Below are 24,233 nucleotides of genomic sequence, written 5' to 3'. Positions count from 1 at the left end.
CAATGCTAAACACTTGATTGTCCCTAGAAATCGTCATGACAATGCTAAACCCTTGATTTTTAGACGGATTAGCAAATCAGATGCTAATGATAAATTCGCATTTAAATTGTTTGGTTTTCTGAAATTGTAGCAAATATAATATGTCAATTATATTTAATCAAGTGTTTTAAAACATGTTCAACCTTTTTATCTTTTTTATTTGAATTTTAAAAAGAGCATTCTTAGACAGTTCCCAGCAGATAATATAGCCTTCCTTCACCTCATACCGGTATGAGACTGTACACAACGTCTGTACGATACTGAAAAGTGTTAATAGATACTTAAGTATTCTGTTACGAAGGTTAAATTAGGTGTTGTGTAACCTGAGAAGGGTATTCGAGTCACAAAAGGGCACAGTGCGCGTAGTAATATCGCTGTAGTTTAGGTGCATTGACCCCTCCACCCGTCATAGTGTCCGTCATGATTAACCTGGCCAGTCGTTGTCTACCTGTACCGACTTGCTGACCCAAGGTTCCTTCCCACACGAGTTCACGGTAAGTCTCTCTATATATAATGTGTTATATATATAAATATATTATTATTAATATGTAAAGCGCCACATCGACTCTGGTAGATCGTATAGCTATGTGACAGTTAATGAATGAGTTTTTTGGACACTTATGACATAATTATGTATTTGTTGGCCTATGCTCCAGAGACCATTAAAACAGATAATCATTTTACAGACATTGTTGAAATTACAATTTAAAAAATCCATAACTTATAGAAACTTCAGTGAAACAATCACAAACAGTATGGTGTATTTTTTTTATATGATCATTAACGTAAAGCCAAAATTAAGATAGTAGATTTAACAAATCTAAATAATATCGCATTATATCAGAACTTCTCTAAAACTTTGTTGCGAGCAGTCACGTATGACAACTTTCACACAATAAGAGGATCAAGGCGCTTTGTATACATCAAACTGGGTCAACATAAAAGTTTTTTTTGTGATGTTTTGTTGTAATGTACAGGGATAGGTAACGATTAGCAGACTTCTATTGTACTGTGTGTATGCATATCTGTTTGTTGAAAACTGATTTATCGGAGGACAGGCCAGCGATCTTCAGCATCCTCGTCAGCCCTCTACAATTTGATAGATAGTATTTAACAAAAAATGTATTTATTTCATGTGTAACGAGTACAGGGATATAGTCGTTTTTGTCTTACCATTAAACCCCTGTAATTTTCAATGGACATTTACCGTCTGTATGTTTACTTAATCTACGAAGGATTGTACAACAGACACTCAAATAAAACATATAATTTGTTTTCTAAGGGAATACATACATATAACATCAACTGTAAGGGAATATGTAGCTGCAAAAAAAAAAAAATCCACTACGTCATACCACTTATCAACATTCCCAAATGTTCTAAGGCCGATAACCTTTACTGTGACGGCTGTTTGGAGAAGTTTCATATTTAATTTTCTACATAAAAGAAGGGACCGTTCGCTCACGTGCTCTTTGTACTGTCCTAAAAGGGATTCAGGTAAATGTTTACATCTGAATTGTTCAGTAGAATGCAATGTTTCAAATACTATTCATATAAATAACACAAATAACCTTGACCTGTTGTCAATGACAGTGTGGTCACAAGAGTAAATATAGCCGCATGGTTCAAAGGAATCGTTTCGGACTTTCCAGTACCGTCAATAGTTTGAGTCAGATTTTAATAGAAGTCTATAGTAACATTAATGTAGCAGTGATAAAGGGTCTGCGACCGCCGTTGACAACCTCGCTTAGTTAATAGAACGTTAGGGTCTCGGTCTATAATATGATAACATCTCCACTTAGTAAATAGAACGTAAGTGTCTCGGTTTACGATATGATAACATTCTCACTTAGTTAATGGAACGTTAGGATCTCGGTCTCCGATATCATAACATTTTCACTTATTTAATAGAACGTAGGGATCTTGGTCTACAATATGATAACATTCTCACTTAGTTAATAGAACGCGGGAGTCTCGGTCTACAATATGATAACATTCTCACTTAGTTAATAGAACGTTAGGATCTCGGTCTCCGATATGATAACATCCTCACTTAGTTAATAGAACGTTAAGTCTGTAAACGAGAGTCAAACGTAACACTAATACCACGTTCGTATTCATATTTTTTCGGTTCAAAGAGCTTATGCTCCAAAACGAAATTTACTTGTTTAACATAAAACACAAATGTACAGCCTGATTAAATAAAAATCAGTACTATTTATGACATACGGAAGAGAGCAAATTTAAGTGGAGGTTACAATGCCTCAGACGTCAGATGTGGAATTAAAACTGACCGCCATGCGTCCTAGAAATACCTGATTAAGTTTGTCTGATAATGGCATTTACAATATAGGCCAATGGTAGGCCCATTGTACCCTGTTTAGATGTAGATCTCAATTACATCAACAATAATAAATTTGTCATTCAATGCCCTCTAACTCTACAACATGGCAGGTTTTTTTTATGCATTCCAAGTGGTTACATAATTTTACTTTGTATAAACCGATAATACTTGCTCCAGTGGGTTGCACAAACATGTGTTGTCGTTTTTCGCTGCTTCTCCGTCTTATATATCGCTCCGCTCCGCCAACAGCACTGATTTTCACCATTTTCAATATTATCATAGAAGTAAATGGATTACTTCTCCCATATTCAGGTCTCCTGTTGGGTTCCATTGGGGCCTGAAAGGGATTGATTTACTATATCATCTAAGTTTTCAGTTAAACATGACTTTCATATTAATTAACATTCGGCTTTGTCTGTGTCACTACCTGCATAATACATTTAACTCTACACTAAATATTCACTTTATCTATAACTGCATGGCACGGCAGTTTAAAGACAGGTCAGGCGAAAGAGAAAAAAAGGTAAGCTGGATTGGTGCGTTTCACAATACGATTGTTTGAATAAAAAATTTGTACATTCACAAATATTTTCCCGCATTCTTTATGAAAAAAAGATTCGTAACATAATATTTTGTTTTGAATTTTAAGGATGATTTAATAAATACACTATCATATAGCATTGCTTTAACTTTCGCTTAAAGCCCGTCCCCCTAGTCCTGGATCGTTACATAAACGATACGTGACAATGTCATGACCAAATGCGTTTTTGTTGCCTTTAAAATCCTCCTCACTCGTTCAAAAAATTGCCGGTTCAAATTATAAATAGTGTTTCGCAGAATATAGACACCCTGGCGGGACACGGGTATAATACGAACAGCAGTTGTTTGTGATTGGAACAGGACTGTAGTGCAGTTGGTTAAGACCAGGGTAGGAGAGGTCACAGACACTGGCAGTGTAAAACGATACCCGGGACGCCATTATACTCTTCAGCGGATATAGACCTTTATACAACAGGTCACAGACGCTAGCCGCGTAAGCGACACCCACGCCATCTTTCTATTCTGGTGGGTATGTATGGATTGCAAAACCTATCTTATATGTATTTATTATATGCATTTGTCGTTTAATGAAATTCTTATTCTTTATATGATGTGTATTTGTCATTATATGATGTGTATTTGTCATTATATGATGTGCATTTGTCATTATATGATGTGTATTTGTCATTATATGATGTGCATTTGTCATTATATGATGTACATTTGTCATTATATGATGTGCATTTGTCATTATATGATGTGTATTTGTCATTATATGGTGTGTATTTGTCATTATATGATGTGTATTTGTCATTATATGATGTGTATTAGTCATTATATGACAACAAATACACATCATGTAATGACAAATACAAAACTGTATCTTTGAGGATGCAGTGTAGATATATATACGTATAATGCATCCCCAAAGTTACATTTGTGTTTTGTCATTACATGATGTGTATATGTCTGTTGTTTTGGCGTCAAACATTTCATACACAGCTGATGTTTTCGGTTTTGGCTGACAATTGGAAGAAAACCTACCTGCTGGGCCATCGGACACATATATATTATATACATTATATAAACTGGTCACGTATTCAGTGGAGGCCGGTGCGATTGCATAAGACAAATAAATATCAGTTTACGTCTCATATACTCATGTCCCCTTTTAACATTTAAATCTTAAAATATATCATCAAATTGTGAAAGAATCATCTCATATTAGTTTTCAACTTAGTTTGTCAGCATATGAAATCCTAATTTGTTCATATCTTGGCCTCGTGTTTTCGATTTTTGAGTAAGAATTACGATTTCGCTGGCATATCGGTATATTCTGTTTGTTCAATTAATGAAATTATAGATCACATGATGATTGATAGAAACACCAGCTTTTAAACTGTAGCATGTTACTGATGTATTTAGCAAATGTCCTCGGCAAATTTTACGTTTACTGTGAATCTTGAAATAGCCTGGACCTTCCAACCAAAGGAACCACTGAAAACGAACCGAATTGAAGTTCAGCGCAGTGGTTTCATTGGTTTAATCGATTTGGTAGTTTAACTTCTAAGTGACAGATCACCTACTTTGTATGGCATTAGGCGAAGTTATACAGGCAGAAAACTATTATCGACTTAACAAACTAAAATCACTTTTCTTCTTTATTTACAGCAATTTGGTGGAGATGTGTTTTTAATGTATCCTGACAAGAGTTTATTTGCCATTTTTATTGTATTCATTTATTTACATTTTTTGTCTCATAATATTATTTCCTATTTTCCTTTCTTTCAGATATTCTGAGAGAGAAGTTCTGTATCATTTCCGATATGTCTCTCCTAAAATGGGAAGATTACGTTGTGATGGTGGTGACAGTGATCGCATCTCTGGGTATCGGTCTGTTCCAGTCCCTCCGTACAGGGAGGATGAAAACCACTACTGAGTTCATCATGGGAGATTCTAAAATATCTTTTTTACCTGTTGCAATATCGTTGATGGTTTCGTATGAGTCGGGCATCATGATGCTAGGAGTTCCGGCGGAAGTGTACATATACGGTATGCAATGGGCAGTGGCATATATTGGGTTCTTCATAGCTGACATGACCAGTCGCCAAGTATTCGTGCCTGCCCTCAGGAAGTTAAATATTACCAGTGTGTATGAGGTAAATATGCATATATATTGACGATATTCTAATTGTATAATTTGTGGTGATAGTATATATTTTACCACTATATCTGGCATTATTACCTTATAGTGCATATCATCTAATCACTGCCAAAACTATCGTTGTATAACTTCACTCACGTTCAGTATTGAAAGTAACTGACAGGGAGATGTCTCATTTCAGTATTTGGAGCTCCGATTCAAGTCCCATGGCATCAGACTATTTGCCACAGTGTTAAGCATATTTTATGGGGTAAGTGTTTTCATGGTGTACTGATTTATCAAAGTCTTATTTCCGTTTTAGTTTAAATATGTATGTAATTTGTTATAGATAAAGTATGGCAACAATACTAAAATCATCATTCTTAAATAAGATCAATTGTTTTTTTAATTAAGATAAGCTTATTCAAAATAAGTCTGGTACTTGTTTATTTATTTATTTGTGTGTTTAATTCATGGATTTTAAACTTCATGAATTCCAGAGTATTAAATATGTGATCATCACAACCATAGTCTTCAGTCAGTCGCATAAATATTCAATAGATCTTGATTGTTGATAATAAGAAAAGTATAATAAGTTATAATCAGTATTACTGTATCATCGTCAAAGATTAATGAACGGAACTGATGTTCATGGGGGGTATAATTGCCATTATTCCGCGTTGACCTTAGAGACATTCATCTAGAGGACTATACCTGTTTAATGGTGAATTATACCAAGTAACACACGAACGTTTGTCCAATGATATTATTGTGAAAGAGAGTCGGTGTGGTATATGAATGAACTTTACATTCTTATAACGTATTTTTGTATCACATATATATTTAATATTATTTTTATGAAAACGAAATATCTACTTAACAGAATATTATGAAATATCAGCATTGCCTTTCTTCTAATCCAGATAAATTACTTTGGAACGGTCCTTTTCATGCCCGCAGTAACCCTTGAAGCTGGTATGTTATTAATAGATTATTAGTTGTTAATTTTATAATATAGTGTACCATCCAAATCCTGTAAATTGTGTAGAGATTGACAGAAAAGGCAGCCAAAACATCTCAAGAATAAAACGACCAAATACCCCTCAGTACATGTACCAATCAATAACTTTAATGTTATAACATTGTAATTATGATAGAGCTAAGTTATTGTCTTCATAATCTATGACAAGTTTTTCACCTGGTACAGGTAGTGTGCTTGTATGGTATTTCAAAAAAGGTCTGTTGAAAGAACAGCTACAACGTCTCGGCTTATATAACCGGAGGCTTTTGCAGAGATAAATATTAAAACCCAACTTTGGTGGGCTAGTTGTGATTTCGCGAAGAAATGCACTATTTTGCATAATGCACCACTCATATGTTTTTTTCTTTATTACTTCCTGTTTATAAATATACACAGCATACGAGATATCTATTGTAAACAACAGTGTTCGCCCAGCGTAATTGACGTATTCAAGTTACCATAGGACCCAGGTACACATTCCCCTCAGTTGATAAAGTGTGACAAATGTTTCTGGGAACACTGTTATCATTGTCTACCCTAATATGTTTTTTACGATTTATTTCATCCACATTTTCGTGCTGAAGCGAAATTGTATTGACAAATGGCAAGGAGGGTTACGAAACAATAGAAGTTACAAAACAATACAAATACCAGAAGCGATGTTTAAAAACCGTAATTGTTAATTAAGTTGTATAACCGTGGGAAATCACCAGCTCGTATGAAAATCTGTAGTTTCATTGATGGCACTTTGCTAGGGCTGTGTTACCTGTTTTTTTTATGTTCCATTGAACTGTAGAAATATGTAAGCAATAAACTCGATAGATTTGAGTTCTATTTGAGCTGGGTTAATTCTGTTTGAGCGGGATGAGTTTCTATTTGAGATGGGTGACTATCTATTGGAGCGGGATAAGTTTCCATTTGAACGGAATGAGTTTCTTTTTGAACGGAATGAGTTTCTATTTGAACGGAATGAGTTTTTATTTGAGCGGAATGGATTTCTATTTGAGCGGTATAAGTTTCTATTTGAGCGGTGTGACATTCTATTGGAGTGGGATGAGTTTCTATTTGAGGGGGATAAGTTTCTTTTTGAGCGGGATGAATTTCTATTTGAGTGGTATGAGTTTCTATTTGAGCGGAATGGATTGCTATTTGAGCGGTATGAGGTTCTATTTGAGCAGGATGAGTTTCTATTTGAGCGAGATGAGTTTCTATTTGAGCGAGATGAGTTTCTATTTGAGCGAGATGATGTTCTATTTGAGCGGTATGAGGTTCGCTTTGAGCGAGATGAGTTTCTTTTGAGCGAGATGAGGTTCTATTTGAGCAGGATGAGTTTCTATTTGAGCGAGATGAGTTTCTATTTGAGCGGGATGAGTTTCTATTTGAGCGGTATGAGGTTCTATTTGAGCGGTATGAGGTTCTATTTGAGCGGTATGAGGTTCTATTTGAGCAGGACGAGTTTCTATTTGAGCGGGAAGACACTGTTTGTCGCACACGTTATTCGGGATTTATTTAACTTTCTAATTGGCTGGTTTCCATTCCAGCTGTAATTAATTTGATTTTGTTTAGTTTAATTTGTTTTGAACAGAGATCTTGATATATTTCTATTTAAAATTACACTGTATAATCTACCATGGTGTTCCCAGTGGCAGGTATCCCGACATGGACGTCTATTGTTGGTCTCGAGATTGCCGTATTGGTGTACACTTTGATAGTAAGTCAATTAGTCCTTTTAACAGTATTGGTCACAATGTGATCGCCCGAATATTTAAGGTAGACACGACATGTCGTTTTTGTTTTCCTTACTTTAAATATGCACGGACAGTAATTCTTGCGATGTATGCGATCATATTAATACATTGAAATATATCGTTATTATCATGAGGTTAAAAGATTTTTTATATCTATCACCTCCTTGACTTCCAGGGCGGATTCAAGGCTGTCATCTGGTCAGATGTTATACAGGCCATCATCATGTTGACTGGGATATTGGCCGTACTTATTAAGGTAGTATGTTTTGGTATAGGCCCCATATAAACGTCATGTGAAATATTCTATATACTTACATTTTGTATTCAGCTAGTATGTGTTGGTATAGGCGCCACATAAACGTCATGTGAAATATTCTATATACTTACATTTTGTATTCAGCTAGTATGTGTTGGTATAGGCGCCACATAAACGTCACGTGAAATATTGGCCATATTTTTTTTAAGGTACTATGCTTTTTTATAGGCGCCATATAGACGTCATGTGAAATATTCGCCGTACTTATTAAACATATTTACCACTCTATGGCATTGCCACTATATAACCTTACGAACTGTAGGTGGGCGTTACCAGCGCATAACTGCCAACTGGCGTTTGAATATAACGGTAACACAGCCACGGGCCCGGCAAAATAAAAGAATGGAAAATAAATCTTCTGCCGGAGAAAATTGAATTTAAAAAGTGTAATATGCATCATCCTAATGTTTATATGTATTAAATATTAGTACTACATTTATAATAATTATCTCGTTTTCTATTATCTTACGCACTATTTTATTTTAGGCGGAACAACATGGTAGAACTGTTAACAGGCTAACAGCGGGGAATGGCGGGGGAATTAGAATTCCGTTAATGACAGTGTTTATTTTTAAATCGCAAGTGGTAAATAAAAGCATTGAACTGCCTTTCGTGCGCAATTATGGGCCGATGATGCCAGCTTTGTTCAATTGGCATTGTCAGCCCATAACTGCCAACTGATAGCAGGTCAATGCTTAAATGTTTTGGTATAGGCGCCACATAAACGTCATGTATACTACATGCCGTACTTAAAAGGTACAAATGTACTATGCTTCCTATAGGCGCCACATAAACATAATATTAACTATTCGCAGTACTGTTTGAGACACAATAGTCTATACAACTTAAGACAAAGGCATTGATCATCTATGAATAGGCATTTATAGAAGTTGGCATTTGGTTTTTAATGTTTGGATTTCTGTTACTCTGGTGAGGAGCGAGCTGCATGTCCAAATAAATGTGAAGAATGCTACATAAACCAGTATTTTATGTTATATATAAATCCTGATGTGGACGGGTGATTACTTAACTGGATTTAAAAATATTTATATAGGCCATTGTGACAGTGTAAATACAAAAGCTGATGTAACCCAGTGATACTAAAAGTGATAATATGGTCGTTGTCATTGTGTGATTACCATGTACAACAGGTGTCATTAACCGTAGGGTACAATTGCGGCAGGTGGCGTGGGGGAAACATGGAACGCTGTGTACGAATCTGGAAGAGTCAATTTATTTGAGTAAGCAGATATTTTATACCTACATTAAAGCATTCTAAGGGATGAAATCCAAATACATGTATGGCAAAAGAGATTTGATTAAATGTATACCAGCATTAAAACAAATTATATGCAGATCTTTAAATGAAGTTAAACGGTTAGTCTGTGATACTGTTAAGGTTTGGTGATACTCTCACTCTATGTCAATGTGTAGGTAGAGCTGACATGATACATGATCATATCATGTATGATTTCCATATTGAAGATTCGATCCCGACCCGACCCTGAGACAGTCGTTCTGGAGTCTAGTATTTGGAAGCTCGTTGAGGGGCTTGGCCACAGTTTTTATGCAAACATCCTTTCTGAGAATCAAGGCCACGCCGACTTTGAAATCAACAACCAAGTAAGTACAAATGTAACTAAATGTAATACTTACAGGGTTTGCCTTTATGTGTTTTGGCTTTGTGTCATTGTCTTAAGTGATGCAGAGACCTGATCATTTTAGGTCGTTTTAAACGATTTTCGTTTTGATTGTATACTCTGTTTCCTTGGTTGACATTAAATATAAACCTTCTTGCATGTTGAAACTGATGCGCCATGTCTATATCAGAATACATAGACAGTATCTTAAGATAAAAGCTGTATTTTTTGTATATTTGGGACAGAAAGACTAAAGTGGCTCGCCAAGGCTTGTCACTTTTGTCTTTCTTTGCCCTCGCCAAAATACAGACTTTATTCAAAGATACTTAAACGATAAGCTGTATGTTTGGCGAAAAATATCAAAATTATCAAACATATGCATTTTTAGTGAATTGACACACTTGCTAAAATTCTGAAATACTGGTGCATGGTATCCGTCACTGCCAAGTACAGCAAATATATATGTGGTGGGTGTATTCCGACAATGGATGTCAGTAGCAGGATAAAAATAAATATATAGTATTTATATTTATCAAAATAGGTACCAGTATAATCCAAACTAAAAACGAAACAAAAGCATTATAATGTATTACTTGTTATTATTAACTGGTTTATACATATCTATAATTTCAGTATGTACCTTGTTACTGCCTTCTCCTTCCTGTTTATCTCCTGGTTGGGAGTGTTAGAAGGAGCTGTTATGTTTGGTTACTTCCACAAAAAGGGCTGTGATCCACTGGAGTCGAAGCGATTGGATAATCAAAACCAGGTAAAGTTTTGTTTAGTATTTCTTAATGTTCTATCAATAGCTAAGGTCAGTTAAGGACAGCCTCCCATGTGTGCAAGCGTGTTGTGTATACGTGCGCCCCTCCCCCCCCCCCCCCCACACACACACTACCCCCCCCCCCCCCCCCCCCCCCCACACACACACCCACTCCACACCACACCCCATCCCAAACCCAACCCCACCCCATCACCAACACGGATACATTATACCGGCAACTGGGAACCAATCGTACTGCTCATAAAATTCTGACTGCGAAACAGAAGTAAAAATTCCATTTTTATAGACCCTGGTATGTCTCGTCAAGGGTGCAAAACACTCAACTAAAGGCCACACGTGACGCAATGTCAAGGAAGAAATTAAGAAGACGAAAGCGCACAAAATAAGTCGCCTCTTACAATACGCCCTACTAGCAGGGCAGTGAAAACTATGTGATGTGATTGTAATTACTGAATAGATACATAAAATATGGAATATTTATTGTGCATAAGCATTTGCGGCTTCCGTAATTGATATGGGACTACATGCATAATGAATTTATTTGTTATTATTGGATTTACTCGACTTCTATCTCTCCATATGTTGTACCAACAACAGTTTGCACCAGAACATCTTAAAGCAGGAAAGTACCTAGTAATTCCAATGATACATGGTACGTTGTATGAACAATCAGACATTCGTGTGAGTGTGTTTTCATTTACTACTTGTATATATTCAATTAATCATTATCACGTTCATTTATTTTGTAGTTGATCCCAGCTATGGTTGTAGACATATTCCATGACACACCTTGTATGCCAGGACTATTCTTAGCATCTCTATTTAGTGCTTCTCTTAGGTAAGATGGCTTCGCCTTTGGACCACACTCGGAAACCTAAAAGCACTGTCTGCGCGTGGAAACGATCTGATATCACTGTCCGCCCTCGGTAACACTCTGATATAATTGTCCGCCCTCAGTTACGGTCTGGTATCACTGTCCGCCCTCAGTTACAGTCTGGTATCACTGTCTGCCCTCGGTAACACTCTGATATAATTGTCCGCCCTCAGTTACAGTCTGGTATCACTGTCCGCCCTCAGTTACGGTCTGGTATCACTGTCCGCCCTCAGTTACGGTCTGATATCACTGTCTGCCCTCGGTAACACTCTGATATAATTGTCCGCCCTCAGTTACGATCTGACATCATTGTCCACCCTCAGTTACGGTCTGGTATCACTGTCCGCCCTCAGTTACGGTCTGGTATCACTGTCCGCCCTCAGTTACGGTCTGGTATCATTGTCCGCCCTCAGTTACGGTCTGGTATCACTGTCCGCCCTCGGTAACACTCTGATATAATTGTCCGCCCTCAGTTACAGTCTGGTATCACTGTCCGCCCTCAGTTACGATCTGACATCATTGTCCGCCCTCAGTTACGATCTGACATCATTGTCCGCCCTCAGTTACGGTCTGGTATCACTGTCCGCCCTCAGTTACGATCTGACATCATTGTCCGCCCTCAGTTACGGTCTGGTATCACTGTCCGCCCTCAGTTACGGTCTGGTATCACTGTCCGCCCTCAGTTACGGTCTGATATCACTGTCCGCCCTCGGTAACACTCTGATATAATTGTCCGCCATCGGTTACGGTCTGGTATCACTGTCCGCCCTCAATTACGGTCTGGTATCACTGTCCGCCCTCAATTACGGTCTGGTATCACTGTCCGCCCTCAATTACGGTCTGGTATCACTGTCCGCCCTCAATTACGGTCTGGTATCACTGTCCGCCCTCAATTACGGTCTGGTATCACTGTCCGCAGTCGGAAGACTCAGAAAAGAATGTCCTTAGCATTCTTCTTAGATGTTCCTATATTTCTCTCAGATTCGACTGTCGTTGGCACCCTTAATTCTCGAGAATATTCGCAGATCTATAGCGAGAATATACGGTGATCTATAACGAAGATGTACGGAGATCTATAACGAAGATATACGGAGATCTATAACGAAGATATACGGAGATCTATAACGAAGATATACGGAGATCTATAACGAAGATATACGGAGATCTATAACGAAGATATACGGAGATCTATAACGAAGATATACGGAGATCTATAACGAAGATATACGGAGATATATAACGAAGATATACGGAGATCTATAACGAAGATATACGGAGATATATAACGAAGATATACGGAGATCTATAACGAAGATATACGGAGATCTATAACGAAGATATACAGAGATCTATAGCGAGAATATACGGTGATCTATAACGAAGATATACGGAGATCTATAGCGAGAATATACGGAGATCTATAACGAAGATATACGGAGATCTATAGCGAGAATATACGGAGATCTATAACAAAGATATACGGAGATCTATAACGAAGATATACGGAGATCTACAACGAAGATATACGGAGATCTATAGCGAGAATATACGGAGATCTATAACGAAGATATACGGAGATCTATAACGAAGATATACGGAGATCTATAACGAAGATATACGGATATCTATAACGAAGATATACGGAGATCTATAATGAAGATATACGGAGATCTATAACGAAGAGATACGGAGATCTATAACGAAGAGATACGGTGATCTATAACGAAAATATACGGAGATATATAACGAAGAGATACGGTGATCTATAACGAAGATATACGGAGATCTATAACGAAGATATACGGAGATCTATAACGAAGATATACGGATATCTATCATGACGATACAGGGAAATGAAATTTATAACGAGATTATATGGAGATCTATATTGATGATATACGGAGATATAAAACGCGAATATACAGAAATCTATAGCGAGGATATAAGGAGATATTTGAAAATATATACGGAGCTACGATGATGGGATATACTTCGAAACTGTGTTGTATTATGTGATGAGAGTCAGAAAGTCTCAATTTTGAAAATCTTCACTATAAAATTGTCACTAATACAGTCAACATTAATGTTATAGGTCAGCGTTTTCGTTGATCGTTTACCCATCGTTCAACATGCCATAGTCTTTTTTTCATAATAAAAAGCACATGCAAAAGCAACATCGAGACATTAGGCGTAGATGAAAACGAAAAATACTATTTATTTTGTTAATTTATTTTCAGTACCATGTCGTCTTTGTTGAGTAGCATGTCAGCAGTATTTTGGGAAGATATTATAAAACCTCACACCAAACCTATGTCCGAAAGGCGAGGGATCATCATTACTCAACTGTCAAGTAAGTATTGTCGTATATCTACGTTATAATAAGGCCTGAAAATGTACTAGTATATATAAATCATTTAAAGTAGGATGGAAGTTACTTAGCTATGCTATGCTAGGCTACCATAGAATGATGAACAAGCATGTATATTTGGTTCCAAGCGCAAGTTCTATTGCAAACTATGGTTTCTATCGGCAGATATATATGACTGCTTATAGATTTTAACAGATGGACTGGCATATTGTTTAACCATAGTAGTACATGTATGATTGGTTGCAAAGCCGATCTAGACGATTTCTGTAGTGTGTAAACACAAAAGATCTATAACATTTCATAAACGGAACCAAACTCTTGGACGTGTGGTATGATCGAGCTTCACTAAAATGAAAAAATACTACAAAATCCATTGAATGATTTGTAATCTCTGTTGGATTTTTTTTTGATTATCATTTATTACAATGTTTGGTTCATTTTTTTTTCATGTAACACCAATTTAATTGGAACAGAATTTATGCTGTGTTTGTTTATTGTGTAAGCCTGTGTAATGTCGTTCAATTTCACATTAAAAAACTACTTAGGTCGAATATGCCTCTTGAACATGAATTCAAAGATACCTTGATGAACAACTCTATAATTATTTGAGGGCTAGCTTCAGGTCTGTTTGCTACAGTAAACGTTTTTGTTCATAAAATCTTTGAATCCCCTGACTCTTATATATATCGCACCTGATTCGATATTGAAACACCAGACCTGAATATATACAACACATGTTTAATTGACACCGCCAATGTATTACACGGGCAAAGTATCGTGAGACTAGATCACACCTGGTTATATTTGGCTAGATCATACCTGGTTATATTTGGCTAAGTCACATTTGATTATATTTGGCAAGGTCATGCCTGTTATATTCGGCTATATCATACCTGTCTTCATTTGGCTATGTCATACCTGATTATATTTGGCTAGATCATACCTGGTTATATTTGGCTAGATCATACCTGGTTATATTTGGCTAGATCATACCTGGCTTTATTTGGCTAGATCATACCTAGTTATATTTGGCTAGATCATACCTTATTATATTAAGCTAGATCACACCTGGTTATATTTGGCTAGATCATACCTTATTATATTAAGCTAGATCACACCTGGTTATATTTGGCTAGATCATACCTGGCTTTATTTGGCTAGATCATACCTAGTTATATTAAGCTAGATCACACCTGGTCATATTTAACTAGATCACACCTGGTTATATTTAACTAGATCATACCTGGTTATATTTGCCTAGATCATACCTGGATATATTTAGCTAGATCATACCTGGCTTTATTTTGCAGGTCAGAACTGGTTATATCTAGGTAGATCGCACCTGGTTATATTTGTTAAAATGTATTCCAATGTTGAGAAGTTGCACTATTTTCCTCAGTAATCCGTTTAACTGCTATTCTGCTTACACTTGAGTATTCTCCTGTTTGTTCAGTGTTTGTATTTGGCGTCATTGGCTGCCTGGTGGCTTTTGTTGTCTCTGGCCTAGATGGACCGGTGACACAAGTAAGTGACCAAAACGAGTATGTAATGGTGTAAAGATTGTTTATATGATAATAAGAATAACTTATAGAGTGATTTAAGCCATATTTATTTTTTTCATGCATAAGATTTAATTTTTACATTGAACACGTATATATATTCTTAAGTTTTAAATCTTAATTAAAATTCCCTTAGAAAGAAACCTTTCCCGAAACACGTATAAACGTGCTGATATAGGTGATATGAGGATGTGAGGTTTCATGATATGATGTAACATAATGTTTGTAGTAAACATGATTTAAAAAATTCAATGTCTACCGACAATATAGACATAAACAATTTGTATTTCTTTTCATTGTTGTGAAAAATTAAATAGCTATTCACAAATCAGCCGCCGATGTTTTCCCTGAATGAATACGGCAGATATCAAATATCAAAATTACGAGAGAGAAAATAAAAAGTTTCGTTCTAAAATCACAAAATAAACAAATCAAAGAATCAATCAATAAAACAAATGAAATATGCATTTGTCTTTGCAGATTTTCAACATTACCTCCGCAAGTCTGACGGGAGCTTTGACAGGCGTATTTGTTCTTGGGTTTATTATACCATGGGCAAATTCACTGGTATGATATCAACAGTCACCAGGACACCCAACATACATTCATATAGTAACCATTACTGATTCCACTTTGTTAATAGTATTGTTGTATATCGCATGCATGTTTTAAAGTCACTCCGGAAATGTCTCCTTTATAGTTGACGTTAATTAACGAGAAGTAAAGAAACTACTACTATATCATCATTACCCTCTCCTATGTACCCATACTACTGGTAGTATATAACAGGATAATATCAGGTTTAACATACGTTTAGGACACATTTGATTACTCTGACTTTCGTTTTTGGATTTCAAAATTTTGTTCCTAACATCCCTGACGAATACTATAATAGTGAAACGTCTGTGTCAATAAGTTATTTGGTTTGCCTTTGTATATTCTGACGTCCTTTATGGTCATTTAAAGATGTCCTTCAAAGTGTGTGAGATACATGCGTGTAATGAGCGTGTGAGTTCTTGGGGAAGCCTTATCCGTAGGGTGGTATCAAAAACGTATCGGGCATGGGGAAATGCATTATTTAACTGTATAAGAACGATATTTAGACCACTGTAGGACATTATTTTTAGAGATGTAACCAAGATAGAAAATAAAACATGAAAGAAAAATACCCCAGTCAGCAACTGTCTTGCTGTTAACATATAACTTGTTAAGTTGCTTGTTAATGTTTGCGAAGACTTCGTAAATTTGAAAACCAAATGGTTTTCAGAATTAACGTAACGACAAATAGATGTGTAAAGAGTGAAACCTTACATCGTGTCGAGAGCATGTCTCGTGGAGCGCATCGCGATTTGACGTCAAAGTAACACAGAAAATGCCGAGCTCTTCCGCAATGACGTTTACCAAAAGATCACTGTTTAGTCCGCAATGCTTGGATCTATCTGTACATTTCATATTACACGAGCTTTTATACAATTGTAATGTTTATTTATTGATTTTGATTAATGTACGATATAGACAGGAGTGTAAAACTTTATATATTGATAGGAGCATAGGACTAAGGCGTCGCTAAAAATTGTAATGGTTCTGCATAGAACTACCAATAAAGGAGGCTATGAAACCTGGATGGTCTGGAAATCGGTAGGGACAGTCTGGTGGAGGGAGGACATAACCATTTATTGGACAAACTTGTCTTCCTTTAGTACCATTTGTCTTCGTAAGGCAGCGCTCATTAATGAAATTAAATGTGATCGCGCAGTCTAGCGGAGAAAAAACAACTTCGACTACCAACCATTAAAACTCCGTCAGTCATCGCGCCATTTTCAAAAATGTAATAGTATACGTATATATATCCAATGCATTATCAAAGCATAGTCTAGTCATAAAAGTCCCAATTTTAATGTTTATATAGACGTTTGCCCCATGAAACTAACACAGTTCAAAGTATATACGTATGTAAAGAAAATAAACAGCTCACATTGTCCTCAATAAATCCACTGCTGCCAGTACGTTAATGTACCAATGGAATGAACCGATTTTCATAAAAATTGACATGAGTTATCTTTGCGCCACCATTTTCTTCTTTTTGTTTTTTTTAAACTTTACTTTGCTTTTCATGCCGATTTTCACACAGGGGAATAACTCTGACAAGTAGTACTCATAACGTAGGACTGACGTTCGATTGGAAATATTTTTTTCTCGGGAGATAATTACATCATTTCAGGAGTGTATCCTATTTATACAGTGATTCGGTACTATAGAGTTTTAATTCGCCTTATAAATGCCGTCATCGTCGAGGACGCATATCCAATATTGCTTGTCTATGCGAATTATTGGCACCCAAATGTGTGGATATTTTATCCAACCAATACATGAATGCCTCTTATAAAACCGTGTTGACGTTTTGCCTTTGACCTTTCTGGTCTTCCATACCACTTTAACATGCGTATAGGTACTGACTTTGGTATGCACCTACCTGCACGTTTAGGTCATGACTATAGTAGTAGACATACTTTTTTTTTTTTTTTTTTTTTTAGTATCCTATTCATTAACAGAAAGACATCAGAATAGTTGCCGGTTAGATGCTCGCACATATTATACAGAATTTTATAAACATGTTTAAGCTGCAATGAGCTTGTTAAATGTGCAGGTTATATAATACCCGATGCATCACAGTGTGCATTCAAATGAGCATATCGCATCATGTGATTTTTAATGATGTATACACACTGTAAGAAAAGAGAAATTATAACGTCGAGGAACTACTTTCGACTTGGTAGACATTTTATTAATGCAATCTCTCATGTCCGATATGTTTCGGCTACGGAAACGGATAAGGCTTCCGAAATAACTCTTTTTGAAAGCTGTGTTATATTCTCGTCTGTCTCCTTGTGATAGTGCAGAACTAATACCGAGTTGATCGATAGTGCTACCTCACTGTCGAAGATGTCCAGTAGGACACACTCGGTCACATTTATGGACATCGGGATGATAAGTCGTTCCACTCCCAAACATGCCGAACGCAATGTAGCTAAAATTAGACATAAGTATATGTACCAGAAATATGACAAAGTCTTATTCAAAGGAGCGAATGCTCAACTCGCGCCCAAAAGTGAGGCGTCGTCAAATTAGAATTAAATTAGGAGGGAGAAAGTAGCAAAGGAGAGAAAGTATCCCAAATTTAGTAGCTTGTTACGAATCATGCCATGGAGGCAGCAAGTACAATTCTTACATTGTATATACATGATTCGGCGTTCAATGTATATATTTATAGATTAGTTATTGACGTTTCTATTTACTATTGTTTTTTGTACAAGCCTTCCAACACCACCATGGAGTCTCTATCTATATTTTTGCCGTTGTTTAATCTTTTTGAGTTCGAGTTTCGTTATTATGCCGATGTTCTTTTTTTGGTTTGTATACCGTTTCATATACTGCATATGGGCATATTTTAACTGTTATGTTATCTTAGCGCTTATTCGCTTCAGACGTATAACGCTAAATTATCCTTGTGCTAATTGCACTTTCTAGGTACTGTTTTTATATAAAAATATTTTTGCGCGCCAACTCATCAATCCGCTTTTCTGTTTAAATTAGGAAATCCTCAAATGTGAGTGCGCCACATAAAGTTATGTACGTTTACAGTTTAAATTTCATTGGAATCCTCACAACATATCATTTGAAAGAATACTATGCAGCTATGGGTTTAACTAAATCACATCAATTATGATCTTTTCTATCACCGTTCAGGGAGCTATCGTAGGAGGACTGAGCAGTGTTTTATTCGTTGGATGGATCTCAGTAGGAAAATTCGTGTCTCCGGGTGTACGAGTTCATCCTAAATTAGAGCCCGCCCCGACGTTCAACTGCATATCCCCGAATGCCTCCTTCGCTCTGAATAGCACGATCCATGACAGTTTTACCAGTTCAATGTACCAAATGAATGTCACCACGCCGTCTGCGGAAATTCTGACGACACCGTAAGTTTAATGGGAAATGTACCCTAATACATGTATACATTAAAATTACAATACTAGAATTAACAATATTATAGCTTTGAATTATATATAGTACACAATATTATATGCTTGACTACTTCTTTCCTTCTGTTCTGTAAATAATAATAATGTATTCGTTAATTTATTATCGTATTCAATTTGTCATTTATGAATTTATTTTAACTGTGCTTTGAGTCAGGTAACAAAATGGTCTTGTTTTTAAAGTATAAATTATAGTTTGACATCATATTTACATTACCGGCATCAGTTTCGAAGAATCTAATTGGTGTTGTTGGTTTTGGCATAAAACAAATAATTTTGTAATGTAGTTTTATTATACAACGTTTATTCTATCTACAGAAGTGGCCTAGATGCACTGTATTCCCTTTCCTACATGTGGTTGGGCGCTATGGGTGTCCTCATTGTCGTCATAATCGGTGCAGTCGTCAGTCGTTTCAAAGGTAAATGTTTCATCGTAGGTAAACAAGCGTGTCATTGGATTGATTGGACATGGTTTGTTACAGATGGGTTTTCCACAGATTACTTTAGTGTTAGTAATATAATTCTTCACTAAGTAAATGCTTGCGGTTGATGATGATCAAATCAAAATAGCGAAGATGATAATGAGTAAGTGGTTCTAAATTATGGAGCCATGACAGCAGGGAAATAAAATCGAATTTTAGGATACATCACGGTTTTAAATTTTACTGATTTATAACGCAAAACCATAAATAAATCAATATACTTTTAACAGGCTAAAAATCGTCATAATATTATATTTCACTTTTTCGTATTAGAAATTACTGCGCATATCTACTAGCCAACGAAAACAACTTAATAAACAACGATGTCATTATTATGCTATCAGATGATATTGTATAAAAGATTGAGCTACATCCAATGCTTGTTACATCACATATCAAATGATTGATTTATGACAGACAATTGCATTTTGTCTTTATGTATTGATACAGTAATATTCCACTACCGATGATTTTATTATGATAAACACACTGAGAGGATATTTGAACGCTATCCGTGTTACCAGTCCTGTATATTGTTACAGTCCAGCCTACCGTTGATCCCGACCTTTTGGTTCCTGTTTGTGATGTACTATGTTGCTGCCTTCCGGAGTGGGCTCGGAAACGTTGCCGATACACCCCGGACTTTCCTAAGGAAGATTACGTAATACATCCGTTTAATTATGAATAGCTCATATTCTTAAACTTCAAAAAAGATCCTTTAACTTTACAATATATTTTTCATCGCAATATCTAATATAAAAGTAATGTAAATAGTGAATATATGAGTTATATCTATATTTATGAATATGTGATGTTTTATTCATGGTGTTGTGCATCAACATTTTAGTATTGCATTGTGTAGACTAAACCCATGTGTCCATAGTGAAGCCGGGACGACTAATTTGCTCGTTATCAATATAATGAGACCAGGTGGGGTTGTCTTGAAAGTTGTCTTTCGACAGTGTGTTTCACTGAGTACTATAAAGTCGGCATCAGTTCTGCGCTTTAAAAAAGAAATAGAGATAATAAAAACAAAAACAAAAACCAAACATACACATTATCACCACTCGAACGCAGGGGTCCTTAAATGATCATAGTTATTGATAGGACGTTAAACAATATAAAGCCGGAACCGATCCACTTATACGGAAATCCGTTGTGCCGATACATCTAATTGTATAATGTTCTATCTCTCCTAACACACCACATGCGCGCATCCCGCAAACAGGGGTCCTTAAATTACCATAGCTGTTGATTTGACATGAAACAATGCAAAACTGAAACCAATCCACTTATACGGAAATCCGTTGTGCCGACAATGTTAATTGTATGTCCCATCTCTCTTAACAGACCACATTGTAACGGAGTACCTTGCTTCAATATCAAACTTTTTACGCACAAGCATGTCAATATGAATAGAGCTCTAACTCCGCATAAATCTAACTCCACATAAATCTAACTCCACATAAATCTAACTCCACATAAATATAGCTCAACACGAATATAACTCCACATAAATATAACTCCACACGAATATAGCTCCTGATAAATACAACTCCACATAAATATAACTCCACACGAATATAGCTCCTGATAAATACAACTCCACATAAATATAACTCCACATAAATCTAACTCCACATAAATACAACTCCACACGTATGTAACTCCACATAAATATAACTCCACGCGAATATAACTCCACATAAATATAACTCCACATAAATATAACTCCACACGAATATAGCTCCACATAAATATAACTCCACACGAATATAACTCCACACGAATATAGCTCCACATAAATATAACTCCACACGAATATAACTCCACACAAATATAACTAAAAAAAATATAACTCAACGTGAATATACATGTAGCTCCACGCGAATATAACTCCATATTTTTGTTTCTTTTGCAGGATATGCACGAAGAGGAAAAACCATTTAATGATATGATTTCAAATGAACAGTCTGTGTAATCAAAACATTGATCTTCAGCAATATCTGCCTTTTTGTTCTATCTGATTATATATACTTATTGGAATCTGTTTGGTCTTTACAATGACCAACTTCATGTTGACAGTCACAATACCATGTAAAATTAAATGGTTAATCATTGTGTTTGTCTTCTGGGACATTGTCATAATCAAATCAATTTATAATCAATATGGCGTGTAGTATAAGGCCAATTTTACTGTAAAAAGTTTCTATAATCATAAATGATTATACATATTACAAGGCCCTGGCCCCGAAGACTGCTTTATTCCTTCTTAACATGGCAATGCATTTAAGGTAGGAAAATCATTAAAAAAAATATTCACCCGTTATACTTCTTTTTTTCTTTAAAATTTAATATATTAAACACTACACTGCCATTTGTCATCCATATACTTTCTATTCTTGATATTTGTTTTTTATTCGCTGGTGATATTTCAGCATACAGGTCTGTCTTCAGTAACAAGATAATGTATATATGATATAAATCATACTGGATATAGGTCTGTCTTCAATAACAAGATAATGTATACATAATATAAATCATACTGGATACATGTCTGTCTTCAGTAACAAGATAATGTATACATTATATAAACCATACTGGATATAGGTCTGTCTTCAGTAACAAGATAATGTATACATTATATAAATAATATTGGATACAGGTCTGTCTTCAGTAACAAGATAATGTATACATGATATAAATCATACTGGATATAGGTTTGTCTTCAGTAACAAGATAATGTATACATTATATAAATCATACTGGATACAGGTCTGTCTTCAGTAACAAGATAATGTATACATTATATAAATCATACTGGATACAGGTCTGTCTTCAGTAACAAGATAATGTATACATTATATAAATCAAACTAGATACAGGTCTGTCATCCTCGGTTCTAAAGACTGTTAGATATAATTCAGGTCTGAAGTTTGGTCTCCGTATTGGATGACGGCATGAAGTTTGTAAAATGTTTTGATCACTCATGTCCATGATAATGACATACAATAGTTTAGATAGTATACGTAAACCAATACGGGACATCTATGTATTATAATCTGTTACATAATGGATGTTTTGTTGTTAAAGTATTGAGGTATTCAAAGGATATATTTTTCTGTACCTAATATTATCATTCTGCTTATTTATATATATATATATATTTATTACATTTTTACCAGTGAAATATCAAAAATTATTCATTCTATAAAAGTGATATTTTTCACTAGTGAAAAATATCATATTTTTCACTAGTGGAAAATATCACTTTTGCTGATTTGACCAATCAAATTAATGATTAGAAAATACCAAAATAATTGACCTATCAGAAAGCCCGACATATATGTCAGCACCTAGAGTGGGGTAACTACTTTTTTGTTTACATTAGGCCTAGTAAGCATACGGGGTAGGTTTTTCGTTGATAAAAAATGTAATAAACAGAATATCTAACAGTGTCTTCAGTTATACCAAATATATTTCACTCGTGTGGCTAATATTTTGATATTTTTCACTCGTGCTGCGCTAATAAATATCAATTTCACGAGTGGGGCTAATATTTTGATATTTTTCACTCGTGCTGCGCACTCGTGAAAAATATCAAAATATTAGCCCCACTCGTGAAATATATTTGGTATTACTGAAGACACTGTTAGATATCCTCTATATATACATTTATCAATCAACTGCCATCCGCATTGGCGGAGTACATCTACCACATATACTTTTGCTGTATTCGGTAGTGACGAAAACAGCATCATTGCATGAGTGTCAGTTTGACTGATTTACTTCCAAGTGACAATAGTTTAATAGGTGAACATATTTCGAACATTGTTGATACCGTTTCACTTAAAAATGCTTATTATTGATGAGTGTTGCAGGATAAATAGAATACATCGTCGGTGTCTAAAATAAAAGCTGTATTTATGGCTCGGGACAGAAAGACATAAATGACTCACCAAAGGATCGCCACTTTTGTCTTTCTTTACACTCGCCAAAATACGGCTTATATTTTAAGACACGAACTTTGTATTCTCTCTATATATGTAACAAGCTGTGTAATTGAAATCCATAGAGTATTTATGTTTATAACTATGGAATAAACAACCTGTATATTATTCCACAGTGGTTATATATAAGTGTATATGTAAAGCTTGCTGTAGCCATGAAATGTTACTTAGGTGTTCCGTGGATTTCGGATCCATAATATTTACTTACGGGTGACGTACATGATACACTGATCCCATCAGTATTGGCAGCTTTTTTCTTCAAAAGTAAGTCTTTTAAAGAACTTACACTTAATGAAATGACTTAAACCCGATTATCAAAAATAGTACC

At 35.6% G+C, this 24,233-nt stretch overlaps 1 protein-coding gene across 1 annotated transcript; it reads left to right on the top strand.

Annotated features, from left to right (window-relative positions):
• The first annotated feature begins 467 nt into the window (after positions 1 to 467).
• LOC117342794 (sodium-dependent multivitamin transporter-like) lies at positions 468 to 22,620 on the top strand. The gene is made up of 17 exons (XM_033905055.1): positions 468 to 533; positions 4,715 to 5,082; positions 5,269 to 5,337; positions 5,990 to 6,041; positions 7,731 to 7,798; positions 8,011 to 8,091; positions 9,319 to 9,392; positions 9,637 to 9,774; positions 10,425 to 10,560; positions 11,325 to 11,413; positions 13,687 to 13,799; positions 15,271 to 15,341; positions 15,857 to 15,943; positions 19,124 to 19,353; positions 19,732 to 19,832; positions 20,438 to 20,556; positions 21,817 to 22,620. The coding sequence occupies exons 2-17, from the start codon at positions 4,750 to 4,752 to the stop codon at positions 21,874 to 21,876; spliced, it is 1,821 nt and encodes a 606-aa protein (XP_033760946.1). The 5' UTR covers positions 468 to 533; positions 4,715 to 4,749; the 3' UTR covers positions 21,877 to 22,620.
• The last annotated feature ends 1,613 nt before the right edge of the window (positions 22,621 to 24,233 follow it).

The sequence above is a fragment of the Pecten maximus genome, chromosome 14, assembly GCF_902652985.1.
Source record: "Pecten maximus chromosome 14, xPecMax1.1, whole genome shotgun sequence".
In the NCBI taxonomy this organism is placed as follows: domain Eukaryota; kingdom Metazoa; phylum Mollusca; class Bivalvia; order Pectinida; family Pectinidae; genus Pecten; species Pecten maximus.
This window is presented reverse-complemented; position numbering and strand designations above follow the sequence as displayed.